The 15,743-nt window shown below is 44.1% G+C and overlaps 1 protein-coding gene across 1 annotated transcript in view; it reads left to right on the top strand.

The window, feature by feature from the left end:
- The window catches only part of ASCC1 (activating signal cointegrator 1 complex subunit 1), a 133,062-nt gene extending 118,259 nt beyond the window's left edge, over positions 1-14,803 (top strand). Inside the window, exon 10 of the mRNA XM_032232339.1 lies at positions 13,470-14,803. Within this exon, the coding sequence (XP_032088230.1) occupies positions 13,470-13,586 (117 nt within the window). The 3' untranslated portion in view covers positions 13,587-14,803. The remainder of the gene's footprint in view (positions 1-13,469) is intronic.
- The last annotated feature ends 940 nt before the right edge of the window (positions 14,804-15,743 follow it).

The raw sequence follows: 15,743 nt of genomic DNA, 5'->3' as shown, positions 1-15,743 counted from the left end.
CGCGTGCACGAGGACGCCGCCGGCCCCGTTCCAACGGAACCAGTTGGAACGGGGCGAGAAACCCACCCCTGCATCACATGCATCTAAAATTCTTACGTAACTCCAATCTTGTAACACATACTCTTAAAAACCAGATCATCGATTTGAAAACTCTTAACTCAAATGTCAATGTTGCATGCTTCCTTTTCATGGACATATCTCGGTTCTTTCTTCTCCCTAAATAACTAATGTGGGAAGCAGGTTAACACATGCAGCCGAATGTGTGTGCTGGCCCATTAATGAAGGCGAAATGTTTATATATTGGAAGAAAACTACTGGCCAAGAGTAGTTTTTGCCAATATTTATTAAAATTGCACCAATCAGTGGTGCAATTCAGCCGGTTCTATCTGGTTCGGGATAACCGATAGTGGCGGTAGGAGGGTCTGCAGACGCTCACATTTGCGAACCGGTAGCAAAGGTAAGTTGATTTCACCCCTGGCTCCAATACAGGTAGTCCTCGACTTACGACCACAATTGAGTGCGGAATTTCCATAGCTAAGCAATTTAAGTTGCAAAGCAAGATGTCACATGACCATGCACAATTGGTTGCTGTCACAGCTACAAACAGGCAAGAACCCCAGACGGGGCAGAGGAAGCTCCTTAGGAGTGCTTTGTGGTGCAGCTTAGGGGGCTTCTTGGCCTACTGTGTCTCTGAAGCAGGAAGCCTTAGTCATCCCCACCCCAACTTCACCCCATCCCAACTTCACCCAGCAGTGTGGCAGGAAGCCACTATGCCCAGAAAGCAGCAAACACCCTGCACTGCACTCCACAATCCAGCTGACTTTCGCCCAGATCCTCCCTCTGTTGATGTATGTATGTATGCATGCAAGGCTGCTTCTTCCTAAGGTCACTCGCATTGTTTTTATTTATTTTTCATTCCTTTGTTTATTAAATTTATTTGCCTCCATCTGGTTTCGAAGCGAATCTGGGTAGCTTGTAGTCGTGATGGCAAACCTACGGCATGTGTGCCACAGGTGGCACGTGAAGCCATATCTACCAGCACGCAAGCTGTCAGCTCAAGCGTACATGCGCGAGCCGGCCACCTGATTTTGGGCCTTCCGGAGGCCGATCCATTTCTGAACTTCTGGTTGGTCCCTTGCAGGGGTGCGTTTCAACCGGTTCGCGGCGGTCCCCGCGAACCGGTTGGTCGGCAAACCCGGAAGTAAGTAACTTCCGGGAACGGCGAAGGGCCCGCCCGCCCGCGTTTCTTACCTGGTTTTGACGGGTTCTGCGCTTCCACGCATGCGCAGGATGCATACAATGCCTGCGCGATCCTCCAGGACCAGCTGGAGCATCGCACAGACGCTAGTACGCATCCGTGCGCTGCGCACGTACACGAGGACGTCGCCGGCCCCGTTCCAACCAAACCGGTTGGAACGGGGTGAGAAACCCACCCCTGGTCCGTTGGGACATTTTTTGCCCACCCCCAGGCTCCGGAGGCTTTTCTGAAGCCTGAGGGGGGGGGAAACGGCCACCCCTGGCCCTCTGGAAGCCAGAAACAGATCATTTCTGAACTTCTGATTGGTCTGTTGGGCCCGTTTTTCTCCCTCCCCAGGCTCCAGAGGCTTTGCTGAAGCCTGGGGAGGGCGAAAACTCCCCCCCACACACACAAGGGCTCATCTGGCCCACCCGCCTACTCTCTGTACCTGTTTTTATGGTAAACGGCAAAGTGCACATGCGCACACAGTGGGCCATGCCTGCGCAAGCCCCAACAATCAGCTGGTTGTCGCAGGGGTGGTGGATTGCGCATGCGCGCACAGCGCAGGGCAGGCACATGCACGAAGAGAAGTCAGGCACATGCACGAACCGGTAAGAGCAACCCACCACTGGTCAGGAATCTCATTGCTCGGCACCATCATAACTTTGAACATTCACTGAGGGAATGGTTATAAGTTGTGGACTAGCTGTATTCCATCCTTTATAAACTTACTCAGCGTCAAGGTAATATTTCCTGTTGGGTGCAGTGCAGGGAGGAACATTTTATGCTGAGAAAGCATAAATGTAATATCATGAGGACCAGCAAGCACTCCTAATTTAAAATATATGGAAAATAAAAGCAGGCGTTGTCTTAAATTCTTTGTCTGCCCCTCAGGTACAAAATATGTGCCCTGTCAAAAGTGCTGTGCTCGACAAAAAAATTACTGTCTCAGTATGGCACTCAATCAAAGTAGCTTTTATGTAAAGCAACTTTTGTCCCATCCCTGCATATATATGGCTAAAGACAAAAAATATCTCCTAGGTAAACTATATATATTAGTTCAATATATATGTAGTTCGCCTAGGAGATATTTTTATCTTTAGCCATACGTATGCAGGGATGGGACAAGAGTTGTTTTAAATGAACACCACTTTTATGTACCATGTTTCCCTGAAAATATGACATATCCTGAAAATAAGGCCATGCCAGATTTTTGGGGTGGACAAAAATATAGGCCCTCCCCCTGAAAATAATAAATAACCGCCACCCTCCGGCCAGGCAGAGCGCCACTCATCGACCTAACGGTATCCCAAAGGCACCAAGCCGCAGAAGCCGGGAAGGAAGGCGCTTGCACAGCTTGGCGCCTTCCGAATACTGCTAGGTCGGTGAGTGGTGCTCTGTCCAGCTGGAGAGGAGGGTTGCTGGGACGCTGCTCGTGAGCGTGGTCATCTTATGGCTGCTGTATTGCGCTCCTGCGACTGCGTAACACAGCCATTCGCCCCTGAGGCCTGCTCTTAAGAGTGCAGCTGCGTGGCAACCCCAAAACAATAACACACACACACACACACCGATAATAAGGCCACGGTCATATTTTGGTGGTCAAAAGAAAATAATACCCTGTCGTATTTTGGGGGAAACTGTGTGTGTGTGTAACAAGCCTCATTCCGTTCCATATTATATTTTATTCTTATAATTGGGTGAAACAATTTTCCAAAGGAATTGTCTAATCTTCCTGCCCGCCCTTGCTCCTAAATTAGATAGCATGCTGGACCAAATTCTTCTCTGAAAAATCTTTCCTGCCATTTATTGTCGCTAAACTTAACAAGAGTAAAAATTCAAATCTTGATTGTACAGGGATTCTAATTATTCCACCTCCCGTCTTTTCAAACATGTAACCACCTATTTTTAGTGAGTAAGATTTTTTTCCAGACCATTCTCAAAGGGATTCACAGAATGGCTTCCGAAGACAATTCACAATAACATGACTGTGTATGTGATAGAGAGAAGGGGGGGTTAAGCCACATCTGTATGTTCTTGTGGGGTCTAGAATTCTTCAATCACCATTTGAAAGGAACAGGTAGAAAAAAGTTTATCAATTTGAAAGATTCCATTTTATTCATGGATTCCTGTATCAAACATAACAGGTAGCCCTCAACTTAAGACTGTTCGTTTAATGATGGGTCGAAGTTATGAAAAAGTGACTTAAGACTGGTCCTTAATGCACCACCCCATGACGATGTGATTGCAGTTCAGGCATTTGGCAACTGGTTCACAGTTACAAAGATTGCTGCAGCTTGTGTGCAGATGATTGCAAGTTGCAACCTTGCCAACTTTTGACAGTCAATTGGAAAAGGCATATTCACTTAATGGCCATATGATGTTGTGGCCCACCAGCAGAGCTGGTAGAAGATTCGGACAATGTGGAGGTTGGGAAGGAACATGGGCCAGTCCTGGAATCTAGGGAAGGCTCTGATGAGGGCTCTGTGTCAGAGGCAGAGAGGGGGGCAGAGCCATATGTCAGTTATCAGCTGCCTTCAGAGTCAGTGAGGCAGATGAACAGCTGGAACCTGTTCCCAGTCTGCGCATGCACAGAGTTGCAAGATGAAGGGAACAACTAAAGAACAAGGTTGACTTGGAAGTAAGGCCATACGATGAATAGCCCCTCCCAGAGGAAATGAAAGAGGAGCTAAAGGGGAGTGTAGTTTGCAGGAGACAATTAGTTTGCTTAATTAGTTCATGACTTTCCAAGACTCCTTGCCAAGTTTTGCAGATATTGGCTTCTCAGCTCTCCAAGCCAGATAAGGTCTGTGACTGTAAATCCTCCATTGAAAGAAAAAATTGAGCAGAATTCACAGTAAATTAATAAAATGGTTTTTTGTCAGGATAAGGAGTTTGCTTTATGCTCTTGGGAAGCCTAGGTCAGAACACATGACTCACTTAACAACCACATAATTTGCTTAATAACAGAGGTCACATTATTTGCTTTATGACCCCCACCAACCTACCATGGAAATTTGGGTCCCAATTCTGGTTGTTAGTCAAGGATTACAAATGCTTCCAATGCTAATATTTTGATTTCATAACAGAGTTGGAAGAGACCTTGGAGGTCTTCTAGTCCAATCCTTGCTGAGGCAGGAGACCCTATACCATTTTACACAAATGGCTGTCCAATCTCTTCTTACAAGACTTCCAATGTTGGGGCATTCACAACTTTTGGAGGCAAGTTGTTCTATTGATCAATTGTTCTCACTGTCAGGAAATTTCTCATTAGTTCTAAGTTGGTTCTCTCCTTGATTAGTTTCCACCCATTCCTTTTTGCCCTACATTCAGCTGTTTTGGAGAATAGGTTGACCCCAGGGATGGGTTCCGGCTTCTTCTACTGCCAGTTTGCTCAGGGGCATGCTTCGGGTGTGTGCACATGGGTAAAAAATTGCTTCTGTGCATGTGCAGAAGCAAAAAACAAGATGCCGGCGCCTACAGCGCTGCCAATAGAACCAGTTCAGGGGAACCCACCTCTGGTTGACCCCCTTTTCTTTTTGGCAGCTCCTTAGATATTGAAGGCTACTGTTATGTCACCCTTAGTCCAGAGGTGGGTTCCTACCAGTTCGCACCTATTCGGTAGAACCGGTTCATCAAATCTACCAAACCGGTTAGAAGAGGTTCCACCAGTGGACCCGGAAAGCAGGCCACACCTACAGAAGAGGTTCCAAAAATTTTTGAAACTCACCACTGCCACACACACACACACACACACACACACACAGACTGACAGAGAGAGAGAGAGAGAGAGAGAGAAAGAAAGAAAGAAAGAAAGAAAGAAAGAAAGAAAGAAAGAGTGAGAGAGAGATGAAATAAAAAAAGAAAAAAGGGAGAGAGAGACAAAAGGAAGGAAAAAGAGAGAGAGACAGACAGAAAACACATGGCCGGCAAGCCACTCCCACCAAGTCACATGGCCGGCAAGCCACTCCCACAAAGGAGGCCACACCCGCAGAGTAGGTTCCAAATTTTTTTGAAACCCACCACTGCCTTAGTCCTTCTGTTCATTGAAATAGACATATCTAATTCCAGCAACCATTCTTTATATGTTTTAGTCTCCAGTTCCCTAATCATCTTTGTTGCTCTTCTCTGTACTCTTCTTGGTTTTTCTTGCCTAAAAGTAGAGCCTCACTTTTTTCACTCAGTTTCATTTTGTTACGACACAGTGTTCAAGTCTGTCAAGATCCTTCTGTATCTTAAACCTGTCTTCTGGAGTGTTGGCTTTTCCTGCCAGCTTGGTGTCATCTGGAAATGTAATGAGTTCCCCATCTATCCTCATCTAAATCATTGATGAAGATATTGAAGAGTACTGGGCCTAAGACAGAGCCTACTTACTTCTGTCCATGCAGATGCAGTCCCATTAAGGACTACGGTACCTTTTAAGTGCAGTTGGTCAGCCAGTTACAAAATCCATCTGGTGGTGATGTTGTCGAATCCACCTATGATACACTTGAATTGAAGAATATTCATTTTAGTATATGCTGAAAATAAAAAAAAAACAAAATTCAACATAAACCAGAAGTAGAATACTGTATTTTTCGGAGTATAAGATGCACCTTTTTCCCTCAAAAAAGAGGCTGAAAATCTGGGTGCCTCTTATACATCGAATACAGCATTTTTTTTCCTCCCGAAGCCCCGCCCCTTCACCAAAATGACCATGCAGAGCCTGTAGGAGGCTTTCAGAGAGCTCCTGGGCCGTTCTTTGCTCAATTTCCCCCCCCCCAGCCCCCAGGAGCACTCTATAAGCCTACATAAGACTATGCATGCAATTTTCTTGACAAAAAGCAGGCCTGTTTTCGCAGAAAAAACGGGCTGCTTTTTGCTCGTTTCCCCCCCTCACCTCCCAGGAGCACTCTGCAAGGCCCCCCCCCCCCCGACTATTCATGCCTTTTTTAAAAAAGAAAATCAGGCCCGTTTTTACGAAAAACAGACCGTTTTTGGGAAGTTTGCAGAGTGCAAAAACTCCCCCCCCCCTTGGAAAGCTCTTTAGTTAGAGTGATTAATGAGAATTAGATTGATCAAGTGCTGTGGCAGCAAAAACAAAGTCTTAGGTGCTGCAGATTGTCAGTGATTTCCTTCTCCAGCACATGGATAAATACACCTGGAAACATCTACCTACCTACCTACTCTCTCTCTCTCTCCCTCTCTATCTACTATATTTCTCTCTCTCTCTATCCCTCTACCTACCAACCTACCTTCTCTCTCTTCCTACCTACTGTATTTCTCTCTCTCTCTCTCTCTCTCTCTCTCTCCCTTTATCTACCTACCTACCTAACTACTCTCTCTCCCTACCTACTGTATTTCTCTCTCCATCTCTCTCCCTCTATCTACCTACCTACTTTTTTTAAATTTGCATCTTCAAAACTTTGGTGCGTCTTATACTCCAAAAATATGGTATTTTATATTTCAGTCTCATTTCTAACTACCAAACTTTTTGGTTTAATTTATTTTCTTCGTGATGCATGCCTGTGGAAACTCTCTGCCAAACACATCTTTTCTTGTACACTAGTCTGCTTAACTAAGTGGAATTGATTCAGATCATTACCGTTGCATCTCTCTTGAGACCAAATAGTCCAGCTCTACCTCTGCAACTTCCAAACATTTTGTGCAGCCAATTAAGTCTTTCTATCTGGGCTTTGGGATCTTTTTTTTTTTTTAAACTCTTCCTATCAGAATTCTTTTAGCTCAAAAATAGCTTGAAGTCTCCTTGCTTGCTCTGCATGTTTGAGATCACCTCAGATTGCAAAAAGCATTGACATCTATGGACTGCAAAGATCATTTTAAAAATCTTTATCTTTCCTGTAAGCACTTCATGATTGATTTTTTTTCCAATTTTGTGTGTGGGGAGGGGAGGAATCATCATCTTGTAAAAAGATCCAGCCTCATTTCAGTTTCTTCACTGATTATTATGGGACACAAATGCTGATATTTATTGGAATTCAATCTTCTGCACACCTTTTTTTTTCCTTGCATCACTGGCTGCTGTACCCCAAAATATCAAAGAGTCAACAGATGCTTTCACTTTTTCCTTTTTCTTTCTTCCAATGTGGCTTTGGGCTGAACACTTGATTCAATTTTGCATATTTTACAATGACTGTTATAAAGTCAGAGAAAATATTTCCCTCTGGCAATTCTCCCATTCAGCCGCTTCTTGTTGTTTCAGTGAAATTGTATAGTGGACAGTTCAGATCAGTCAAAATTTTCAGCAAGCTATTTATAGTGATTGGTGGGTTCTGACCAGTTTCCAGATACCATATTTTTCTGACTATAACGTGCACCGCCATATAAGACACACCAAGATTTCGAAGTAAGAAAAAAAAATGTTTGCCTTCCCTCAGCCTCTAGCATTACTCTGCAGGCTTCAGCAGGGCTGAGGTAAGGTAAAAACACCCACGTTTTTGAGAAAAATGGCCAGAAAACAGGTCGTTTTTTGAAAAAACAGGCATTTTGGCCTTATCTCAGCCCTGCTGAAGCCGGCAGAGTGCTACTGGGGTTGAGAGAAGGCAAAAATGCTTCAGGTTTTTTTTTTCAAAAAACGGCCATTTTTTGCCCGTTTTCCGCAAAAAGGGGATGCGGGGGCGGGGCTTTGGGAGGCCAAAAATGACTATTTGGTGTATAAGACTCACCAACATTTCCACGCTCTTTTAGTGGGGGGAAAGTTGCGTCTTATACTCTGAAAAATACGGTAGTTCCATCAAAAAAATTTCTTGACTTTTCATGTTTTGCCCTGACTTCAACAAATGCAGGTAAGTTCCATTATTTCACAGCATTTCTCACAGTTGAAATTGCTACTTGGAGATATTTAGAAGGTTTTCTTAATAGCCCTGCTTTGTAAGAGTGAATTATCTTAGTTTTCAGTTGCCCAGACAACTGCTTTGAGGAGCTCATGTTCTTCAAAGTAGGTAGACCTGAGAAGTTAGTGAGGGGTTGCAGTATTTGTGCACCTGTGGAATTTTCTTTGATTCATTAGTAGCAAAGGTGATATTCAGCAGGTTCTGACCAGTTCTGGAGAACCGGTAGCGGAAATTCAGAGAACCAACAAATACCACCTCTGACTGGTCTCGCCCCATCTATTCTCTGCCTCCCGAGTCCCAGCTGATCGGGAAGGAATGGGGATTTTGCAGTAACCTTCCCCTGCCATGCCCACAAAGCCACACCCACAGAACCAGTAGTAAAAAAATGTGAATCCCGCCACTGCTTTCTAGGTCTCACAATTCGATTGCTTTTTCAGCTTTATTGGTCTCTTCAGAGCTTTCAAAATAAAGCTGAATCACCTGGAAGGGTGACCAAACTTCTGTACCTGCTACATTCACCATTTGCTTATTTTAAATCCGAAAACAACCACTAATGTAATTAGCAAATACCCATTGAGATGAGCAAAAAGATACCTGCTTAACTCTGTATCACATGAAGTTAGTCTCTGTGTCTATTTGCTTAGAGGATTTATACAGCTTGATCAGGGGTGCTTAAATTTTTGCATGCAACTCAACAGGCCACATAGAAAAACATAAAATAAATAGCCGAAAACCAATAAAAAGCCATTTAAGATAATCAGTGTTGGGGAGAACTCAGTATTTTTCTGGAACTGGGATAACAGATATTTAAATTTTAATACTGAGCTTGTCAGTTGGAAAGCTGACAGACCAGGATTGAAGTCCGAGAGCCACCTAATAGGGTGAACTTCCATTCCTGTCCCAGCTCCTGCCCACCCAGCAGTTCAAAAGCAAGTATATAAATAGGTGTTCTGACCTAGGCTTACCAAAAGCACGAAGCTGACTCCTTGTCCCAATAAAACCCCTTTTATTTAGTTTAAAGTGAATTTATCTCCAGCAAAGTCCCGGCCACCAGTCTTTCAAGAGATTTCACAACTATAGACTTTTATCAGGCTTGGAGAGCTGCCAGGCCGATATCTTCCAAACACCACTCTGTGGCAGACAATACTTGGCAAGAAGTCAGGAACAGATCTTCACCCTAATGAATTGAACTAATTGTCTCCTGCAAACTCCACTCCCCTTTTGCTCCTCTTTATTCTTTATGGGAGGGGCCATTCACCATCCACCTGTGGCTTTACTTCTGAGTCCACTCTTGTTCCTTAGCTGTTCCCTTCTCCTGGCAGCTCTGCGCATGCGCACATGTGGAACAGGCTCCAACTATTCTTCTACCCCACACAGAGCACTCATCAGAGGTTTCCCCAGACTCCAGGAGTGGTCGTTCTTCCTCCTGAACCTCCTCACCATCTGAGTCTGCCATAAGCTGGCCACTGGCAGGCCACAAAAAGAGGTACCACTTTGGTGGAAATATAACAGCATTCTGCGAACCTTTGGCATATAGCCATTCTGGCCACATGACCACAGCAAATGTCTTTGACAATGCTGGCTCTCTTGGCCAAGAAACAGATGAAACCACCTCCTAAAGTCGGATATAACTGGATAGTAGAGGTGGGTTCCAAATCCTGGTGCTACCAGTTTGCTTGTACTCACATGCACGCATGACACTTCTGTGCATGCGCAGAAGTGTCTGGGTGGGTGGACGGAACCTCTTGCCATCCCCGCTACCAGTTTGCCTGATCCCGGTTGAATCAACCTACCTCTGCTGGAAGGGAGACCTTTACCTATACATTACTTCAGTAGACAATCCGTGGGTTGTTAACTAGGAATGGAGAGAGTGTAATGAAACTCTAGGCCTTTTCAAAGCCACTGGGTTGACTTTGAGCTTAATGACAAGAAGAGTTGGATATAACCCATTTTGAACTAAGGGCTGGGGAAACAGATGTAAAAATGCAGATGTACTCAGATGGACTATGGATTTTTAAGCTTGTCTTAATGGGGAAACTAGATTATTCAGCCTTTGTTGACCCTTGGCACAGCCACATTCAGCTGAGTTTGAAATTAATGCAATTGTTCAAAGATTTTCTAAGAATTACTTTCATTTTAAGGCAGAGCAATTTCCTGCTTCTTTAATCGTGACCCGTCAAAAGCGCGTTCCACAAAAGCGCGGTCGACGAAATCGCGTATGTGACGTCATCACAACGTGACGAAAAACATCAAAAAATTGAAATAAAAATTAAATTACAGCAAGCCGATTCACATAAAGGTAAGGGTTAGGTTAAGGGTTAGGGTTAGGGTTAGAGCGTTAGCGTTACGTTTAGCGTTAGGTTAAGGGTTAGCGTTAGGTTTTTCGTTACGTTAAGGGTTAGGTTTAGGGTTAGGTTAAGGGTTAGGTTTAGGGTTAGGTTTAGGGTTAGGTTTAGGGTTAGGTTTGGGGGGGTTAGGGGAAGGTTTTAGCTTTATTTTTACATTTTTCGATCTTTTTCGTCGCGCTGTGATGACGTCACATACGCGCTTTCGTCGACCGCGATTTTGTCGTCCGCAGTTTTGTGGTAGAACCTCTTTAATAGGATGAAGAAAACCACTTGAATGTTTTGGTTCATCAAAGCAATAACTACTGAGTTTATACAATAAACTGTGTGTGTGTGTGTGTGTGTGTGTGTCTGTTCATCTGTTTCCTCTATTGCACCATTGTGTTTCTCCTGACCCGTACATACGTAAGCGTGCAAATGCCCTTGAATAGCTATATTGCTGGTATTTGGAAGAAGAGTGCTTCTTATTTCATTATTCTGACTTGGACAAACTGGCCATAGATGGATATAGGTGGATACACTAATTGCAGATTAGTAATCTACATAAATTAGAAATTTCTCTCCTTGCCCCATTACCCTCCTCCCCAATCGCAAAAACACCTACTCAATCTTGACTAAGCAAATTAAAGGTTTATTGTTGGATCTTGGTGCCAAAGTCTTCTATCTTCTTTTATGTACAGGCTTTCTTTGTGTAATCTGTGGAAGCAGCAATTAAACTTCTCTTGTGTGATGAAGAGCTGCAATCATATTTCAGTAGAAAGAGACATTTAAGAAAAGGATCATGTTGGTTGGGCCAGCTGATAACCACTATTACTTTTCTTTTTATGTCTTCCAGAAGGTTGTGTAAACAAGAATTGTGAAATGTCAGAAACAGAGATGATTAACTGATGGGCTATAGGCCACATGCTACTGGTTGTAGCCTCTGGCAGCAATATTAAATGCTCCTTGCAGATTTACTCATGCCTCCAGAAGTTGTGGGGTGCACATTGGCTCAGTGGTTAAAATGCTAGGCTTGTCAGCTGGAAGTGCCAGCAGCCCAGGTTTGAGACCCAAGTGCCACGTGACTAGAAGACCTCCCAGATTCCTTTCAACCAGGGGTGGGTTGCTGGGGGTTCACAGGGGTTCGGCAGAACCTCTAGCTAAGATTCTGTGCAGTTTGGAGAACCCTCAAATCCCACTCCTGGCTGGCCCCGCCCATCCCAAGAGTCCACACGCAACCCGTTTTGGATGCAAGTAAGTATAAGGCACCCGCGGAGGCTCGGGGAGGGCAAAAAATGGGCCTACCAGAAGTTATAGAGCCCATTTCCGGCCTCCAGATGGCCTCTAGAGCCTGGGGAGGCCGTTTTTGCCTTCCCGGGGGCCCAAAGAAAGCCTCTGGAGCCTAGGGAGGGCAAAAACTCTCCCCCCCTCCCATTGTGGTGCAGGAGGTCAACTAGGCCACGCCCACCATGGCCATGCCCACCCAGCAACCGGGCAGAGAACCCCTTGCTAAAATTTTTGAAGCCTACCCCTGCTTCCAACTCTTTTACACATAAAGAAAAAAAATATGGTTTGTAACAAAGAGGGGATTATTGTTTTTGTCTTTCGATATTGCATGTAATTCCTTTGATAAAATATTCTCAAAGAAGAATCAAAGTGAGTGTATGCCTGTATAAACACACGTGTGTGCCCAAAGGGAGATGCATACATACATAAATACAAATAGTTATTCATAATCTCCTTATTTGTTCTTCTCAGATTCTTCCCCATCAGTCACTTGTAAATGTATGTCACTAACTTTATATTAGAGCTTGAATAGCTATGAAAACATGAGGTGATGGACCCAACTCCCCATAGAGACTGTCACAGACAGAACCACGCATCTTCTAGCTCTTTAGCTTTCCTTTCTGCGCCTTTTCAAAATGAATTTTTGGTCATGTCACGTAGGTTAATAGTTGTCAGCCAAGAGGCTGGGTTTGCCCTCTTCCTGCAATAGATCAAATGGAGCGAAAGTATTGTTGGTACTCCGCTATAAATAAAGTTTCAGAAACTCCCTTCCTGTTGGGTAATAGCACAAATTAAAAAAAACCACAAATATAACAAAGGCAACAGTAAAAATATTGGGTTTCTGTCGTGATGGACTCTTGTGACGAGCCGATTGACAGATGATGGAAGCAGTTAGCTTCCTCCCTATTTAGCTCTCATCAGCTAGCCATACCCTTACTGGGATTCGAACCTGGGCTATATTACATATTAGGCAGATGTGTTAACCAGTAAGCCACAGGCTCTGATCCGTTATCAGCTGAGCCAGGGAGAAAGGTATATATTTAAAGTCACAACCCCTGGTATGCCCCAATTATGGGAGGAAGCTAACTGCTTCCATTCTCTGTCCATCGGCTCGTCACAAGAGACCATCCAGACAGAAAGCCCAATATTTTACTGTTGCCTTTGTTAGCACAAATACTACACAAATGTAAATATAAATTTTATATGAGATCTCACACTACTCCTGGAAACACCAAACCTGAAGTAGTCTGAAGCAGCCTGAAGATGACGAATGAGACTTCGTCGAAACGTCGCCAAGACATCTCCAATTCTACGCGGGAGAAAACCCGAACAACTAGAGACCTACATACTAACACACACACACACACACACACACACACAAACACATATATATATATATATAATTTTGTATTTGTGCTGATAAATAAATAAAGGGAAACTAGTATAGATCTATTTCAAGCTATTTAGCTCTCATCAGCTAGCCATAACCTTACTGGGATTTGAACCTGTGCTGTATTACATATTAAGCAGTTGTGTTATATATATATATCCCAATAGGAAGGGTGTCTACCGGTTCGGACCGGTTTTGCAGAACCGGTAGTAATTTGGTGGCCTGGGTCTCTGGAACTGGCAGCGACCCAGGTCTGCTACGCCTCTGAACCGGTACTCCCGCGGGCGCTGTAGGCACCGCCATCTTGTTTTTTGCTTCTGCACAGGCGCAGAACAATTTTCATTGTACTCTTCAGTGTATTGAGGTTTATAGTTTCATAAGTCCTCTCTCCTCTCTTTCAGCTCTTTGAGAACTTCGAATTTGGAGAAGTGCAGCTGAATTCCGTCTACCTCTCACAGCGATTCTCCACTGACCACTCAGGTTACTACGCCTCGTCTGGGCAGCTCAATTTCTTCTGAATTGCAGACTCATCTGTCCCGATAGATTGCACATAATGATATTTAGGAGTGTCTAGTATACAAGGCAATAATGATTTAAATCTGCCCTCCTATTAGATCAGGGTCGCTCTGTCCTCCCGAATCAACCTTAGAACTTTGCCAATATCTGCGCAAAAAAACCCTGATCTACATTGAATGAAAGAAAATGGCTATGCAATCAAATAAGTTAGATTGCTTGACAGGTAGTTTGTTGGAAAAAGAAAAGGCTGGAAATAAAAGACAGTAATAGCAACTGCAATTAGAAAGCTATAAATGTACAAAAATTACTCATTCGTTATTTTTAATGGCTAACTTTTCAAATTAAAGGGGGGGGGAGGTCTTTTTGCGGCACTTCAGAGTGAAATCCAAGTCTTTTTGTAGCTTTCAAAACAAAAACCACTCTCTTTGGTAACCTTGTGATAGTTTTTCCTTTAACTGCGAACGGCAATATATTTGCATTTGTGTGGGTATTTTTGTTGTTGTTTTGTTATTATAGCTAACGTGCTGAATCCGCCAAGGATTCATGGTGGTTTACAACTAATAATTAAAACAAGCACATTACAAATACAATTAAAGCATCCATGGTAAATAAACTAATTAAGAGAATTAAATCAAAACATAATTGCAATCATTGTCAGAACATTAACAGCCAGTTCAAAAGCAACCATAATAGTGAAAACGATGCCGAAAGAATCATCACCAAAGGCCTTTCGGAAGACTGTTCATTGTCATCTTCTAGAAAGGCATTAACGAAGATACCAATTTAATTTGTAAGGGAGCCAGTTCCACAGAAATGGAGATGAGAAAGCACCTCCTAGTTTCATCTCCTCTCATGGGAAGTGAGGAAGAATCCCTAGCCTTTCCTGGAATAATCATTAAGGTTGGAATGATTCAATTAGGAGATGATGACCTGTGTGCATTTAGGTGCTGAGCCATTTACAGTTTTAGAAGTCAAAACCTACGGTGGAATTTAATCTGAGGGATTCCCAGGAGGGAGGAAGAGCCTTCAGAGGGAGCCAAAAAAACCTAGCAAAGTTTAGATCAGTGATGGCGAACCTTTTTGGCACCAAGTGCCCAGAAGGGAACGCATACATGTGTGTGCACATATGTGCGTGCCAGAGCGCTGGGAACCCGAAGACCAGCTGCTGCGTGCAAATGCGCGTGCTGGCCAGCTGGTCTTCGGGTTTCCAGCATGTGCTGGAGGACTAGAAACCCAAAGACCAGCTGGTTGGCGCGTGCATTCACACCGGCCAGCTGGTCTTTGCACGTGCTGAAGTGCCGCAAACCGGAAAACCAGCTGGCCGGTGCAAATGCACATGCCAGAAACCAAAAGAGTAGGTGGTAATGGCGTGCATGCCCATAGAGAGGGCTCTGCGTGCCACAGGTTCTCCATCATGGATTTAGATGGTGTCAGAACCTCTCCATTAGATAATTAGGAAAGAAGACCACGAGACTCCATGTGTAGAAATCAAGTGTACTTTTACTAATTATAAATGATTAAAGGCATAGCAAAGCAAAGTCTGATTATTTAGGCGCGAAAGCGATTGATATATAGAATAGCCCATTCCCCACCCCTTGGCATCACAGTTACAGTCCAATCATAATTCTCTCAAGTGTCAGGTGTGAGATAACTTCAAAAGGCATCACGAAGATGGAATGTCGGTGCCGTTAGTCCTGGCGGGAATCTCCTACGCACGCGTAGTCCGACAGGCAGCTGAACTCCAGAACCTTCCTCCAGCGCAATGAGTAACCCCTCCCAAATACCATGCCCTCCCTCCCCGTTTCATGGCAGCCGAAGCAACAGCAAAGCAGAGGCTGACAGATGGTTTGTATGGGAGAAAGAGGAGAAAGACAGCTCCTCCCTAGGAGTTCTCCGAGAATATGTTTTATGGTGCAAGTCATCTGCATTAGTTTGGCAAGATCCCCTCTCTATAGGCAGAGGCACAGTGAAGGGAACTACTTAGAAGAACTTCAGCGTATCTCTGACAAAACCAGCACTTTGAATCGCACCTGAAAAGTTATCAATAGCCAAATCAGGCCTAGAACACCAGTGTTAGATGCTTCCAAGAGTCGGTAACTACCAGAAGTTATTGGTCCTATCTGCCAGTTGTTGGGAAAACTCCCCAGTCTTTGCTGAAA

Source organism: Thamnophis elegans, chromosome 15 (genome assembly GCF_009769535.1).
Source record: "Thamnophis elegans isolate rThaEle1 chromosome 15, rThaEle1.pri, whole genome shotgun sequence".
NCBI classification, from domain to species: Eukaryota; Metazoa; Chordata; class Lepidosauria; order Squamata; family Colubridae; genus Thamnophis; species Thamnophis elegans.
Note: the sequence above shows the minus strand (reverse complement) of the source record. Positions and strands in the feature narration are given on the sequence as shown.